Source organism: Jaculus jaculus, chromosome 1 (assembly GCF_020740685.1).
Source record: "Jaculus jaculus isolate mJacJac1 chromosome 1, mJacJac1.mat.Y.cur, whole genome shotgun sequence".
In the NCBI taxonomy this organism is placed as follows: domain Eukaryota; kingdom Metazoa; phylum Chordata; class Mammalia; order Rodentia; family Dipodidae; genus Jaculus; species Jaculus jaculus.
This window is the reverse complement of record NC_059102.1, coordinates 29,394,681-29,410,812: the sequence shown is the minus strand read 5'-3', so window position 1 is coordinate 29,410,812 and position 16,132 is coordinate 29,394,681. Positions and strand designations below refer to the sequence as shown.

Genomic DNA, 16,132 nt, shown 5'->3' with positions numbered 1-16,132 from the left:
ATCTGCTAGAAGCTGATTTTTGATGTATGTTATCTGTGATCCCTTGCTAGACTTATGGTGGTTTGAGCAGATCTTATGGTATTTTGGGATATACTAAACATGAGATTACTAAGGACTGAACTTACCATGTGACTGAATTAATCATTTGATTAATTTTTTACTTTCATTGGGCATAGAACTTTTTTCAACTTAGCATTTTATTTTAAGTTGATCTCTTATAAATCTATATCTCTGATCGGAAACCCAGACCCATTCATCCAAAGGTCTCCCTTACATGTCATACTACAGAAGTCCAGAAAGCCTCTAAATCTTGATCTATACCCAAACAGAAACTGATAGAAAACTATTTGTCTTTCACTTCCATTTCCCTCTCCCCATTGCTTGACACCCTCAAATCAATATTTTCCATGATTTCATTCTTTTGTTTATGCAGACCACATGTAGTTCATCACCAAATCCTGACCTTACATCTAAAATTATCTGAAAACTTCTCATCTCCTTACTCCACTACTGGAAACTTTATATAAATCCCATCTCTTACTTGATCTCCTATAATTACCTCTGTCTGCCTCCTGCAACTCAAATCATTGTGTCACCTTTGGGTCCTGATAGTTTTAAAGTTTAAATCATATTATATTTCTCATATTTCAATGTCCTTTATGATTTTTGAGTACATATTAATTATAAGTGATAATAGGTTTATCATTTTCATACATACATGTAGTTATTTGGATCATATTTGTACTCCGTTACCCTTTTTTATCCCTATCCCTTCCCATCGATCCTCTTCTTCTCTTGTAGTCAACCTTGTATTTTCACATCTGGTCTTTATTTTTTCCCTTTGTCTGATTTTGTATTTGGTGGCCTAATACATTTAATTAGAATTGCTTATAGATGTGTTGGTAAAGGATTATTTACAGGAACATGGGCAAATTTCCAGTGGCTATACCACTGAAGCAAGTTTTTCTCCCTTCCCCAGCAATTAACTTTATGTAGATCCACATGAAGGATGGTGCTTTGTGAGACCCTCTCTCTTCCTGAGAGAGTACTGATGGGTCTGCTCTTGTGCAGGTTTTGTGGGTAATCACATGAGTGCAATGGTGTCTCCATGACTGGAAGACAGAATTCCACTCTTTACTGCCTTGCCACAGAGCTACAGACACTGGCCATTTTCTACCCACAGAGTGGCTTCATTCAAGTTAGATCTTTTAAGTCACCATCCCCAAAATCTTTGCACAACTAATTCCGCATTATCACATAATATCTCAGATTAAACACCCCTTCTGTGGAGAAGGCATTCTTAAGTCTCTACTGCAAAGCAGCCTTTTGTTCACTCGTAATTTGCTTTGAATCATCACCATGACCATGATTTCTAACTCTCATATTTATATTGATATATTTGTATACTGCTTGTTTCCTCAAATCAGACTGCAATTTCCACTGCAGCTTAGGCCTTTCTTTTGCTTTCTGTCCTAGAGATACAGTTGTGCCCCTCAAAGTGAGGTCACAGCTAGCTCAGGTGTATGGTATGTGTATAAGTATTTTGTCAATGGAGTTTATTTCATTTCCCTCTGTATTCCTATATCAACACTATTTGGAGGTTATTTAGAATTTTGCTCTACCTTCTTGAGTACAGGAAACATTCCTAATTTAATTTTACCTATACACCTAACGCAAGACTCCTAATTCCTTTTTCCTTGGACATTAATGAGCTATTGATGCAAGGAGGAGAATGTGGATCCCTTGGGTATATAATTCAATAAATTAACATCTTAACATTTTAAAAGTCCTAATCATTTTAAATGTTCCACCATCCAGACTCAAATTGATTATAACAACTAGATCAAATTTTGGGGCTAGAGAGATGACTTAGTGGTTAAGATGCTTGTCTACAAAGCCTAAGAACCCAGGTTCAATTACCCAGAAACCACATAAGCCAGATGCACATGATGGCACATGCATCTGGAGATTGTTTTCAGTGACTACAGGCCCTGGTGTGCCCATTCTAGTTCTCCATCTCTTCCATAAATAACTAAAAATCTAAAAAGCAATTAAGTTTCTTTTCAGTGTCTTAGTTTTTAATTCTAAAAGTGTACTGCTTCCTTTTAATTCTAGTACTTAATAGTCATGTAAGGAGTTTCATTCTTAAAACCTGCCTCAGCCTGAGATAGTCAGATGTAAGAATTTAGTGATCTTAGAAAGTCACCTCCAGGATCAAATTCTGGCCTTCCAAGTGTTCTACTGACCATGAAACGGAATCCCAGGACTCCACCCTCACCTTCTTGTTCTTCTTCAGGCCATCTTTGTACTCTAGTCACACAAGCTGCCTCTGCTTCCTGTACTTTCCTTTCACTGTCTCTGACCTCATTCTTCCTTCCAGCCCAGGAGTCTGCTCCTTGCACATAGAAACATGTCATACAGTAGGTCTTGGGCCTTCTACCATTTCTCTCTCCATTTGGCCTTAGCTTTGTCTTGGAGCTTCCATCTGTATCCTGGAAGTCATAGTGTGCCCTGCTGTTGGTCTTGTGATGCCGTCTGCTTGTGTGAAGTAAAAATAGCTCTCTCCTGCCTAGATAATAGTGGACAAATATGAGATGAAGCCTCCTCCCTTGGATGCTGGTGGCTCTCATCACAGTTTACTCTACTAATGCTGCAAATTAACCTTTATCGGTAAGAAAATGTTGAATGAAAAAGTGTGTGAGGAATTGAACTTACATTGGCTCTTGTCTTCACAAACAATAACTAATCTGTCCCAAATCAGCAAAACAAGTAAATTTGAAAAAGAAAAACTCTAAATCCAAAGGTATTTTTCCTTAACCCCTGGTATTACCAGACAGTCAACTATTTAGTGGCTATGGTCTATGCTAAAGCAGCTAACATTTTTTTCGTACCTAATGGGGTACTCAGCAAGAAAGCTAAATTACATTCCAAATCAAGCATTTCTTAGCTTTTCTTTTTTTTTTATTAGTTATGTACACAGTGTGTATACAGCCATGTTGGTACCATCATTAGCCTCCTCCCTGTCTTACCACCTCCATAGAGACCCTCCTCATTGGGAAATGTGGATCATGCATCGTGGGGTTAGACATCAGTTATGGGGAAAGGCAATATCTCTGTGCATAATGTCCCATCATGTGGCTCTAGAAATCTTTCTGTCCCCTCTTCCACAAATTTCCCTGAGCCATGATGGGTCTGTTTTAGGTCTACTTCATTGATGAGGTCTTGGGAGTCTTTGTGTCTCTGGTTTGGTAGGAGTTGAGTGTTCTCTGTGCCTATGTTTCTTAACTTTTAAGATGAGAAACTCATTTCTATGATAAGCAGGTCCGATCTTTCAAACTTTTTCTACCTGCTTAAACAATTATTTAGCTTTTAGCTTGTGTTAAAAGGCTGAAATGACCCAAGTTATTAAAATTCAAGATAGATGCAGATAATTTAGGAGCTCATAAATACTTTTATGACAGACTGTCTACTTTTCTTTTATGAATATGAATCTAGGTGTATCATAAACAATGAAGTTATTGCCTGACAGACTGGTTACTCTAGCAGAACTAAATAATTACTTTTGGGTTGTCTTAAATCTACATATTTGGAAAGGAAAACAATAAGGTATGAAAATAGTGAGTGATAGCATGATTGACAGATAAGGAATAGATAAGGGACTGAGATGGTTGGCTATTAATAGGAAGAATCCACATCTATTGTTTAAATCATATTTGGGGAAAAATGGTTCATTGGATCAAAAGTGGTGGGCCCTTTACATTCCTTTTTTTTTTTTTCATTCACTTGTTCTTGTCACACTTATATGGATCTAAGTATCAGGATTATAAGAATGAATGGTGCAGTCAGTCCTTGACCTCAAAAGCTTATAGTTTAGCAGTAGTCACACATTTTCTGAAAAGATATATAATATAAGATGAATCATTCTAACAGAGACATATCTGTTTTGGAAAGGTCACTCAAATAAGTAAGATACACATAGTTCCCAAACTCTGAGCACTTGTAATGCTGAGCTGAGAGACTCAAAATTAGTTAAGAGGTCACTACTCAGCACCAGGACAGGAGAAGACCTCCATGCTGCAGTGCATCTGGAGGGATTTCAGTTGTTACATTTTGGACTCAGAGAATAATTAAGCCAGGACAAGAAGGATTTCGGATAAAGAAGCCAAGCTTAGGATCACTGAGCTGTGTTTCTGAGGTTAAATCAAGTGGCAGGGAGACACTTGGTACTTTCAGAAGAGCAGGAAGCAAGCACTCAGGTGAGCTCAGTGTCCTCCAATAAGGGTGACCTTTAAAGAGGTTCATGCTCTGCTTCCACACAGGACCACACATATCTCTGACAAAAGGGGAAAATATAGAATGAGGGTGTTCAAAGTAGTTCAGCATACAGGAGCCATCCCTAAAAGTCCTCTAAAATGGCATTAGTTAGGGGAAATAATCCCAAGTTCTGAACAAATAGGAAATTGCTTTTTTTGAAGTTTGATCTGAAAGACACACATCTCCCTCCCCGTAGGGTACACCCTGCACTACTCAATTTATCCGTGTCAGAAATTCCAAGAGCTGAATTGATTGTGCTGTAAATTGAACCTCAGATTTCATTCTGAGTGCTTGGGACGTGACACTCAATCCACTGAGCCCTCCTTCTTGTGTTGTTTTCTTATGATCCTAATGTGTTGAAATATTTCTGCAGCTATAATGTTATTTCTGCCTGATCTGGGGAATGCAGTTTGGATCAAATCTTATAAGGAGATGTTAAAGATTAATATACCTATTGCTAATTCAAACTGCTAGAATGCAAGATGCAGGAAATTTTAATAACCTGGAAAGTAATTGCCAAAAAGTGGGGCTTTATTTGCAGCTATATCTTCATTGCATTTGTTCCCATCCAGGATAAGTTTCGATGAGGGCCACTCCTGGGACAAGTATGCTTTCACCTTGCTGCCTCTCTTCGTCGATGGAGCTCTGGTGGAGGCAGGAGTGGAAACCCATATCATGACGTGAGTATTCCTTTACTATGGCAGAAATGAAAGCAGTGACCTCAGATCTCCTCTGGAGCCTTAGATGCTTCCTAGAGAATCCTACCCCAAAACATTTTCTTCTCTGGACCAAGTTTCCTCATCTATGCAATATAAATGTTTTTGTTGGAACCTACCAGCTCATATAGGTACTGACTAGGTTAAGGAGGCTAGACTCTTAGCTGGAGAGCAATGTTTGGCCCAGAGAAGCCAAAAACTTGGATACCCCTGATAAAATTTCTAACACAGTAGAAAAAAATGGAAACACATTTTCATTCACCCAAAACCCAATCTAAAGGAAAGTTAAATTATTAGATATGTTTTCCAAATTTTTAAAGATGATTAGGAAAACGTATGTGTCAGGGCAAGTAAAATAGCCGGTATATAAAAATCATAGATTACATCAAAGGAAATGTCTAGAACCTGTGTAAGTACACATACACCATGTTCCTTCATTTCAGGCAATATCTCCTACCTGTTTTTATATCTCTTTTACAATGAGAACAGAGGAATAGGACTATAGATCTTAAGCTACAATAAACCCTAAAATACTTTTTAAAATATTAACTAAAATAATAAATAGATACTGTTTTCTTTAAGTGCTTCTGTTTAGAAATGAAAGCACTCATATTTATCTGGACATTTGTGTTTTTGCCATGGATGTGCTCAATCAGCCATACCTGCCCATATCTCTCCCAGTTGACTGGAATACCTTACATGTAGCTCATTACTAGATAGAATGAATGAATGAAGATTGTTGGGAAAAATCAAAGTGGCTTTTGAACCCTTATGGATTGGGCTATGTGTTAGCCAGTCTTCCATTATAGTAAAAGCACCTGAGATAATCAACTTTTGGTTAAGACTTTATTGTAATGGGTGAGAGAGATGAAGAAGGTAGAGAGAGAGAAAAAAAATGGGGAAAAGAAGAGAGGTAAAGAAGAGAGGTACCCATGTACTTTTGGCCAAATTGTATATTGTGTACCCAAAGTACACCCAACCCATACACATCCATTCTTACATCTAAAGGGTTGATTGGCCACTCCTGTGTGCTTTTCTGTGGGACAGGAAGAACCCATCTGTAGTGGGAAATACTGTGGTTCAGGAACTGGGGAAACAAACAAGCAGAAGAGTTAAACCTGATTCCAGAATTGAGCCTCCCAGTCCGAGTTAGCTTTCTGTGCAATCCTGTGGCCATGAGGTGTCCATGTCCCGACTCTCCCAGCTCAATCACCATTACTTTAGTCATAAATCAAAATTTCATCCTTCTGCTTCTCACTAAGTGTTTAAGTTCTTAAGTTAAAAAAAATTACATTAAAGGATATTTACCAGAGGCGCTGCCAAGAAGGATCCCATTGGGGACAGAATTTGCACAGGGCCTTATGAAAGCATTTGGAGATTCCCAGTGTGCTAGCCACCGGAAAGAGAATATTCATAATGGAAAATTTTAGAGATTCTACAGAACATCACTAAGTGTTATAAGTGCCATAGAGATGATTTCAAGTTCTCTTAATTCATTCTGAATTTTCCAATTGCTTGTGAAGTCTTCCTTCCAATTCCAAGGGTGATGAACTGTGTCTTTCAAAGACCTGATACTCATCAATGAGAGCAGCTGCTGTGTTAGGCACTGGCCTGGATCCACCCTAGTACTTTGATCAGCATTACAGACAAGATGTCCAACACTATAAGGAAGTGACAGGGTTCACCCACAAAAGAGAACAAATTATCAGTGATGATGCTCTTTTGATTGAACCTGAATTGTACTACAACTTCCTTGGGCATATCTGTTCTGAACTGTGCATAAGAATTTCTCTAGAGCATGGTGCTCAGGAAAGCAAGTTGTTATTTGAGTTCATGTAAGGTAATTTCCTCTGTGTGTGTGTGTGTGTGTGTGTGTGTGTGTGTGTGTGTGTGTGTGTGTGTTTTGTTGTTGTTGTTTTGAGGTAGGGTCTCACTCTAGCTCAGGCTGACCTGGAATTCACCACGCCCTGCTAATTTCCTAATTTAAGGTCAGCAACATTGTCAGCAAGTTTATCTGCACAAACCACAGGCAATATTTATGATGTAGAATATTTTTAGTACTTCATCATTAAATTGCTATGTAGCAGATACATATAGCATATGAGGAGGAGCCTAAGGATAGTGGAGACTGGGGATAAAAGGATCTAATAGTAAAACCTATATACATATATTAAGAAATCAAAACATAGTTGCTGGGCATGGTGGCGCATGCCTTTAATCCCAGCACTCGGGAGGCAGAGGTAGGAGGATTGCCATGAGTTTGAGGCCACCCTGAGACTCTATAGTGAATTCCAGGTCAGCCTGGGCTAGAGTGAGACCCTACCTTGAAAAAAAATCAACAAATATGAAAGCAAAACATAGGTTTTAAGTGTTCGTAGGCAGTATTATATACTTTTTACTGAAATGTAAATAATTTGTTAAATATGTCACCATATATATATCTATATCTATATCTATATCTATATCTATATCTATATCTATATCTATATCTATACACACACACACACACACACACACACACATTTGTGTATATCTCTATCCATTTATGCATATATGTATATGTGGAGAGAAAGACTTCCATAATTTAGCACCAAGGCAAGGTCTTTATAAAGATACACAGTAACAGAAAAAAAAAAAAATAGTAGTGCCTAATATGTACCAGATACTGTTCAAGATAAACAAATCAGAAAGAAATCCTTCCCTATGCTGCTACTATATTAAATAAATATGGTAAGCAAATGATCCTGCTATAGAACCCAATATACTGTGTCAAAGGATTCAAATTTTTCTTATGAGCTCCAGGAAGTATATGGAATTCTCATAGGGATATCACTTGTATTTTTATTTTATTCTTATTTTCATTTTTTGGTTTTTCAAGGTAGGGTCTCACTGTAGCCAAGGCTGACCTGGAATTCACTATGGAGTCTCAGGATGGCCTTGAACTCACAGCAATCCTCCTAAGTCTGCCTCACAAGTGCTGGGATTAAAGGCGTGTGCTACCACACCCGGCTCGCTCCATATAATTTTGAGATAGAATCCCTTACTGAACCTGGAGCTTGCTGATTTGGCTAGGCTAGACAGCCAGCAAGTCCCAAAGGTCCCTCTCTCTCTATGTTGTTGGATTACAGGCACATGCCATTACCTGTGATGTTTTTGTAAGTAATGGAGAAATAGAGGTGGGAAGTCAAGTTCTGATGTTTCTGCTTTGTTCAGCACTCTCCTGACTAAGCCATCTCTCCAGCTAAAGTGCCGAGTTCTAAGTTCTAAGGCAAAAGAATGCTATGTAAACTGCTTGCTGTGTAAATTCAAGTCAGATTTCATTTCTTGTCCCATCCAAATCTGACATGACCCTAACACACTTGGCCAGTGGTCCCAAAGTCAGCTCTTCTATGCTTTTGAACCAAGAGATGTCTGTTTTGTTTTTCCCTCTTCTCATAACCTGATTTGTTCTGCATTTTGTGTGTGAGGCATAGTGGAACTCACTGCATGCTTTTTCTAATGGGCATGACTTCGAAAAATACCACATGCACACCTGTCTCTACATGACTTGGCATTCCCTTGGAAGTTTAGGGCCACAGTTTAAATTCTGTGTTCAACTCATCTTCAATGGCAATACATTTTTCCTCAGTTTCGTGTGTATTGGAGCTGGTAACACGGGATTAAGGGAAGATTGATATCAGGGCTAAACCAAATACTGAGGGAATGAGATAGCATTACATTGTCCTTTCCTTCCCACTAGGACCCATGAGACCAACAGAGCTTATGTACCTCTTGTGCTCAGCATATTGACAGATCTCAGAAATGAAGTGTGATTATCCCACAGAGGAGAACTTAGCGGGGAAAGGCATTCTTAACTTTCACCATAATATTAAGATAGTGCTTGGAAGTCCTCACCAAAACCAACAGAAGCAATTTTGTTTCCTTATTTTAAAATCATTGTTAATTTTGTATGTGCGTGTTCATGTGTATGTATGTTTACATGTGGGGGGAGTGTGTGTGGTCCATACCAGACAGAGGCTCAGAAGACAACCTCATGTTTCATCCTCAGAAGTGCTGTCCACTTCTTTTTGAGACAGGGTCTACCATTGCCCTGGAGCTCAGCAATTAGGCTAGAATGGGTAACCTAGGAGCTCCAAGGATCCACCAATCTCTACTCCACTTCCTTAGTACTGGGTATAGGTGTAAAATGCCTGGCATAGCAAACATATTACATACTGAGATATCTCCCCAGCCCATAACTTACTTACTTACTTCCTTCCTTCCTTCCTTCCTTCCTTCCTTCCTTCCTTCCTTCCTTCCTTTTTCTCTCTCTCTTTCTCTCTCTCTCTCTCTCCCTCTCTGTCTCTCTCTCTCTCTCTTTCTCTCTCCCTCTCTGTCTCTCTCTCTCTCTCTATCTCTCTCTGTGTCTTTGTTTCTTTCTTTTTGAGATAGTCTCTTGTGCTAACCCAGGCTATTCTGGAACTTATTATGTAGTCTCTGACTGGCCTCAAACTCACAGTGACTCTCTGACCTCTCCTTCTCAAGTACTAGGATTAAAGGTATGTGCCACCATGCCTGGCTCAAAGGATTTTTATGCATTCTTTAGGAACCATGGAAAAAGAATGCTCATTGGGGGTAAGGATACTTAGCTGTGCCATTGAACCGAAGCCTTATTAATGAAACAGGCCATTTGAATTCTATGGAGTCACCACCAGTTAACCTTGATTCTCCCTTTAGCTATGGCCAGGGGAAAAACAGGGGTCCACAATATGGTCCTAATATTTCATCTTATCATTGTTTTGGAGAAGTTATATATTTAATAGTTCATTTAAAACATTTTATGAGGTTCTGGTTTGTGCCAGAGCCAACTTATTACTACTGAATATTATAGAGAACAATGCATATCTCCCATTAAGAAGCAGTCAGGCTATAGTAAATGGAATGAGTGTGCCTACAATAGTTATCATGGGACCATAGCTCCAGAGCCAGCAGATTACCAAAGGGTAAGAGGCTACACACACGCGTGCGCACACACACACACACACACACACACACACACACACACCAACAAAGTAGAATTTTAAGTTGTATTTACTAATGAAGTAGACCCTACCTTGCGCCAGCCTCAAAGTGGAAAGCTGGCATAAGGAAGTCAGTAGCAGTTTGTCAGTGGATGGTGTCAAGGCAAAGGGAAGAGCACAGAGGCAAGCTTTGCACAAGAGAGTGGCAGGGTGTTCAACAGGTGAGACAACAACGGACCTTATGCCACGTCTGAGAACATGAGCTGCATTCAGAGAGAGATTTTAAAGTAGAAAGTCTGATCCAGTCCCCTCTCTTCTCAAAACGGATGAAGGGTTTTCCATTTCCTCAAAGAGAGTCTGAACTCATTGGGTTGTCTTCCAGGATCTCTGTGGTTGGGAGTTTGTCTGTGGCCCTCATGATCTGACCACCTGTCTCTGACACACTGAGGTCTTGGTGTGGAGACATGCGTTGTAAATCTAGTGCCTGAGATGCAGAGAAAGGAGGATCCCTGAGGCTTCCTGGTCAACTAGTCTGGACAAATCCATGACCTCTAGGTCAGTGAGAAACAGTGTCTTGAGAATAAGGTGGAGAGGTATTGGAGAAGATAGCCAGTGTTGACCCTGGCCTGCATGCACATGAACACATACATGCACCCACACATACCCCTGAAAAAACATAAGTGAATGGATAACTTTTTTTAGAATTTAATTTATTAGTTTTCTTATCAGCAAATACAGGTAGTTTGGTACCATTGTTTAGACTCATCCATGACCTACCCCCTCCCAATGGACCCTCCTTGTTGATGTAAATGAGTCATGCATTGTGGAGTTAGCCCACAGTTATTGGTACGATAAATGTCTCTGCATATAATGACCCAACATGTGGCTCTGACATTCTTTCCACCCCCTCTTCTGCAAAATTTCCCTGAGCCATGTTGCGTTCATTTTTGGTCTGCTTCAGTGCTGAGGTGTTGGGGGCCTCTGAGGCTCTGGCTCTGTGAATAACTTTTAAAAATACAGATACACACATATACACAACACACACGTATTTATCAATACATACATTTTTTTCAAAAAAATTATTTATTTATCTGAGAGTGACAGACAGAGAGAGAAAGAGAGAAAGAATGGGTATGCCAGGGCCTCCAGCCACTGCAAATGAACTCCAGATGCGTGCACCCCCTTGTGCATCTGGCTAATGTGGGTCCCAGGGAATTGAGCCTTGAACCAGGGTCCTTAGGCTTCATAGGCAAACGCTTAACCACTAAGACATCTCTCCATCCCAATACATACATTTTAAAATAAGTTCACATGAGGGGAACATCTTTCTATATCAGGTCTGCTAAGTGTTACATAATTATTGGAATGGTGCAAACACAAAGAGTTTAGCAGTATACATGTATTAGAAGAGTGAATTACTGGGCTGGAGAGATGGCTAAGAGGTTAAACACTTGCCAATGAAGCCTAAAGACCCTGGTTCGAGGCTCAATTCCCCAGGGCCCATGTAAGCTAGGTGTACAGATGGCACATGTATCTGGAGTTTGTTCCCAGTGGCTGGAGGCCCTGGAGCGCCCTCTCTCCCTCCCTCTCTCTCTGTTTCTGACTCTCTGTCTGTCTGTCACTCTCAAATAAATAAACAAAAATAAACAAAAAGAGTGAATTACTAAATGAATGAATGAATGAATATTCTGTGAATCCCAATATTCAACCCTATGTTCTCCACAATACTCTCTTAGCATTTTAGGAAATTTATGATAGATGCTTGGAGAAACCCATGTGCTCCAATTAGAATCTAGCAGTTGCAGCTTTGAAGGACTGGGATCAGGATGTGTTGCAGTTACCTTCTCACTGCTGACAAAAACACCCCACCAAAGGTTTATGGGCAGAAAGGGTTGGCTTACAATTTCAAGGGGAAGTTTCATCACAGCAGAGCAGGCAGCAAGCATCATACCTCTTTACAAAGGGGGAAGGATATTAAGTGATCCAGCTCGCAGTACAAAGTAGGGCTAGCCTAATCAACCCGAGGTCTTCCCGCAGCAACACACTTCCTCTGGCAACGCTCATTCTCCCCAATGCTCCATGGGCTGAGGTATAAGTAGGAAGCTTAATCACAAACACTTCAGGCTGTGGGGAACATTTTATATTAAAAACATCACAGGATAGAATGTGACCAGTCTGTTATCTCTGTAGAACTGTGTGTGAGGGTTATGACGGCAGAATGGTATGTGGGAACAAAAGGGCAGCTGAAGAATGAGGACTCGAGTGGGGATTGGTTCTGGCTTTCTCTTCCTTCCACAAGAATACATTCAGCTTCACACTGTAGCTCTGCAGGGGACAATGCACGACAGAGACAGCTTGGCAATCTGAGGTTTGCCTGCTTTATTGCTCTTTTTTTTCCACTGTCCTTCCAAATGTTATTATTTCAATGTTTCCCTGGTAACCTTGACAGAAACCACCTAATTCACAATGAAATGTGACCATTCTTATTACTTAAGCTGAGGGTACAGCTGCATGCTTGCTGAGCCAGAGGCCTATTGTAGTCTCCAGCCCTGGCTCTTGAGCTGATGAGATGCCTGTGGCTACAAGACTGCTTTGGCCATTTCGGTCCACTATTTCTTGAAAGGTTGTTTACCACTCCCTTCCCAAAAGAGCACTTAAAGGAGAGGATTTTTTTTTTTTTTTTATTGTGTGGTTCAGATGTTGAGTCAAATGAGAAACATCCTCAAAACTGCATTTGATATTCTTTACTAATATGAGTTTAGCCACTTGACTATAATTTAGCTGATCTTTTACAGGAAATGGGGAGAACCAGGAAGCTTCCCCAAAGGAGATAATCTAAACAGGGAATACTATAGCTTTCCTTAAAGAAAGCAGTTATTTCTAAGTTGTGGGTAGCAAAAATCAAAGACTCAAAAATTCAGTCTGATCTTCAGGAATCCAGCAAAGACGTCACAGCCAGTTTGTGTCTATTTGTAACCTCCTTTGTGCCAGGTTTCACATTAAGCACGTTTTCAAACTTGATTGCGTTGTAGTCTTCCAACATCCCGGGGTACGTAGGGTTATCATCACTGGGCAGATGAGGGTGCCCAAACTCAGAGAACTTAAGCGTCCAGCAGCCCAAATGTTCAGAAAGAGGCAAAATAAACGTAAGAACTGTATGCTAAAATTCAGGAAAGAGACGAAAATTCTGTAAGGTTTGTTCAATAAAGGATCACTGGGGTGTGTGGGAGAGTCAGGTGGTTAATTATTCACTAAGTACTGATGAGTGCCCCTTGCCACAGTCACAGCAGAACTAGTCCAGAATTTTCATTCATCATCTGTTTGGGGAGAAAGAAGAATAAAATAACATGAAAGAGTTATGGAATAACTAAGTGGCAAGATGTAGGGCAAATTTCAGTTTCGGTTGGATATCAAAGAAGTGATTAAAAGCCGAATAGCTGTTACAAAACATCAGCAGCTATATAGAAAAAGAGGCAGATAAGTCATTCCAGGTGGACGGCACAGTGTGAGTGGAGAGGGGTCCAAGGAATGTGTCTGGCCCGTAAGGAAGAGAACTGAGAGCTAGGAAAAGCCGGAGGTGCCTTGGGCTAATTGGCGAGGGCCAGCTGTCTCGTTGATTTCCTTTATAAGAACAATTCTAACTGGCATAAATCTCTGATCCATTGTTCCACCAGCAGAACTAATAGCCAGAGTGAAGGGGAGAGATCACGTTTTTGTCTTGAAAAGTGTGCCAGCCCTAAAGCTGCAGAGGCTTAAACAAAAGCTAAGACCTTCTTTTTACTCAAGAGACCATGACCGCATGCTCCATGGGGAACATACTTCTTCAGATAGTCTTAGCAAATGTGAGGCCCAGCTCTAAGCATCCACTGCATTGTTTAGCTTCCAGTAACTGCATCTGATAAAGTCGTTGGAAATGAAGCGGAGCAGCTTCCATTGATCTGTTTTTCAATGTTCTCTTGTTTGCTGGAAGAGCCTCGTTTTAACTTCACCCTAAGTAAGTCACTCAAGCAGTCATCAAATCCACGGACATTCCGAAGTCACCGTTTCTCACGCTGGCTGTTGGATTCGCATCCTCAGTGTGCCACAGGTTTGTCGCTCATTCAGTGATCTAGCTCTCATTCATGCCAAACAGCTCAGCGGCTGTGAAGGCCAGCCTATGGGGCTTCTGCATGGTTTTTTGGGAATGGCAAAAGCAGGAAAGAAGATGCTTATCCTGACTAACAGGTTTGTATGTGGGCTGAAGAGAGGTTGAGCTCATGGGCTTTGGCATCCACTTTGAAGAACAGCACTCAACTCAGCCACTGATCATCCGACATTAGTTTTTTGTTCTGTTTTTTTTGTTGTTGTTGTTTTGTTTTTGTTGTTGTTGTTGTTTTTTCCTTAACTTTGAGCTCCAGTCTTGTCATCTGGATGTTACAATGAAGCTAAATAAGCTCCATTGAAGTGCATGAGGGAAATACACACATTCTCTTACTAAGGTCTAATGATCCAGAAATGGGCCACCTGTAAGGAAAAGTTTTGGCCACTTACTTCGGGAATCAGTCATCTTTTTTTCTGTGAGGAACCACCCAGTAATGGCATTAGGTGTTGTTGGCCACAGGGCATCTGTTTTAACACTCAGCTGCCCTGGTTCTGCATGCCAACATAGCCACGGACTATACAGAGTAGGGGTCATCAGTGTCTTCCAGCAAAGTTTCACTCATAGACACAAAGTCTTTTTTTTTATTGTATTTAAAAATTTTTTTGACAACTTCTATACTTACAGATAATAAACCATAATTCCCTCCTATCCCCCACTTTCTACTTCACAACTCCACTCTCCATCATATCCCCTCCCTCTCTCCATTAGTCTCTCTTTTATTTTGATGTCAACATCTTTTTCTCCTATTATGAGGGTCATGTGAGGGCATTGCTAGAGGTCATGTATGTTGAGGCCAATTTCTGTCTGGACAGTTGTATTGTAAGGAGTGGTGCCCTTCCTTAGGCTCTTATATTCTTTTTGCCACTTCTTCCACAATGGACCCTGAGCCTTGTAGAGTGTGATAGAGATGTTTCAGTGCTGGACACTCCTCTGTCCCTTCTTCTCAGCACTATGTTGCCTTTTGGGTCATCCCAATGGTCATTGCCATCTGAAAAGAGAAGCTTCTCTAACCAAAAGTGAGAGTAGCTTTAACATATGAATATGAACATTAAGTGTAGTACTTACAGGGAAGTTGGATGATAATAATATATGCATTTAGCAAGACAAGAGCATGCTTTATACCCCTAAGGCCATGACCTCCCCTGCTGTAGACTTTTGATTAGGTTTTCAGTACCAGGCATGTATTCCCTCCCATAGAGTGGGACTCCAGTCCAATTAGAGAGTATTCAGTTTCCCCCAGAACAGACATGCCACTATTGCACTCGTTCAGTCATTTGGCCTGCCTTGCTAAACTTGAGGCTTCCAGTGCCCACTGTTTTCACCACTGATGTCTTCTGTCTCCCATAAGGCTGTACACAGAGTAGGTTTTTCTAGCTTTCAGTTGGCTGGTCTACAGGGGGAAGGTTTTCAGCTCAGCCCTGCCTTGATTTCTCAGTGATCTTGGTTCCCACTCATGGGAATTCTTCAGTAATAGGGTTTTTCCATCTGTTTCTCATGGGAAACCAATGTTTTGGAGGGAACAGAGACTTCCCTGGCCAACAACTCCCTGGAAGGTATCCCATCTCTGGCACTGAAAATTTCTTAATAGTAATCTATGGCTTCTGGATGTACCATTATCCAAAAAAGTAGGCTTTCATATGTCTTATTCAGAATATCTTGAATTTTGAATGATCCTTCCTGCATTTCTCTTACTCAATCTTTTCCCCTGGCTGAGCTTAGGCCATTGTACCTCCTGTAATCTGTTCTAGTTATATATATATAATACTAAAATCCTCTCTCTTCTCCCTCCATTATAGCCTTTTTTTTTCTAGCTTACTGCCCTCTGCTACTGATTTTTGGTTCTAGCTCGCATACAAATCTAAACATTTGTAACTAGGATCCACATATGAGAAAGAACATGTGACGTTTGGCTTTCTGGGCCAGGATTACCCCATTTAGTATAATCCTTTCCAGATCCATCA

General features: G+C 40.4%; 1 protein-coding gene across 1 annotated transcript in view; it reads left to right on the top strand.

The window, feature by feature from the left end:
* Positions 1–16,132, top strand: part of Sorcs3 (sortilin related VPS10 domain containing receptor 3) — a 642,016-nt gene that overhangs the window by 545,633 nt on the left and 80,251 nt on the right. Inside the window, exon 14 of the mRNA XM_004659366.2 lies at positions 4,887–4,994. Within this exon, the coding sequence (XP_004659423.2) occupies positions 4,887–4,994 (108 nt within the window). The remainder of the gene's footprint in view (positions 1–4,886; positions 4,995–16,132) is intronic.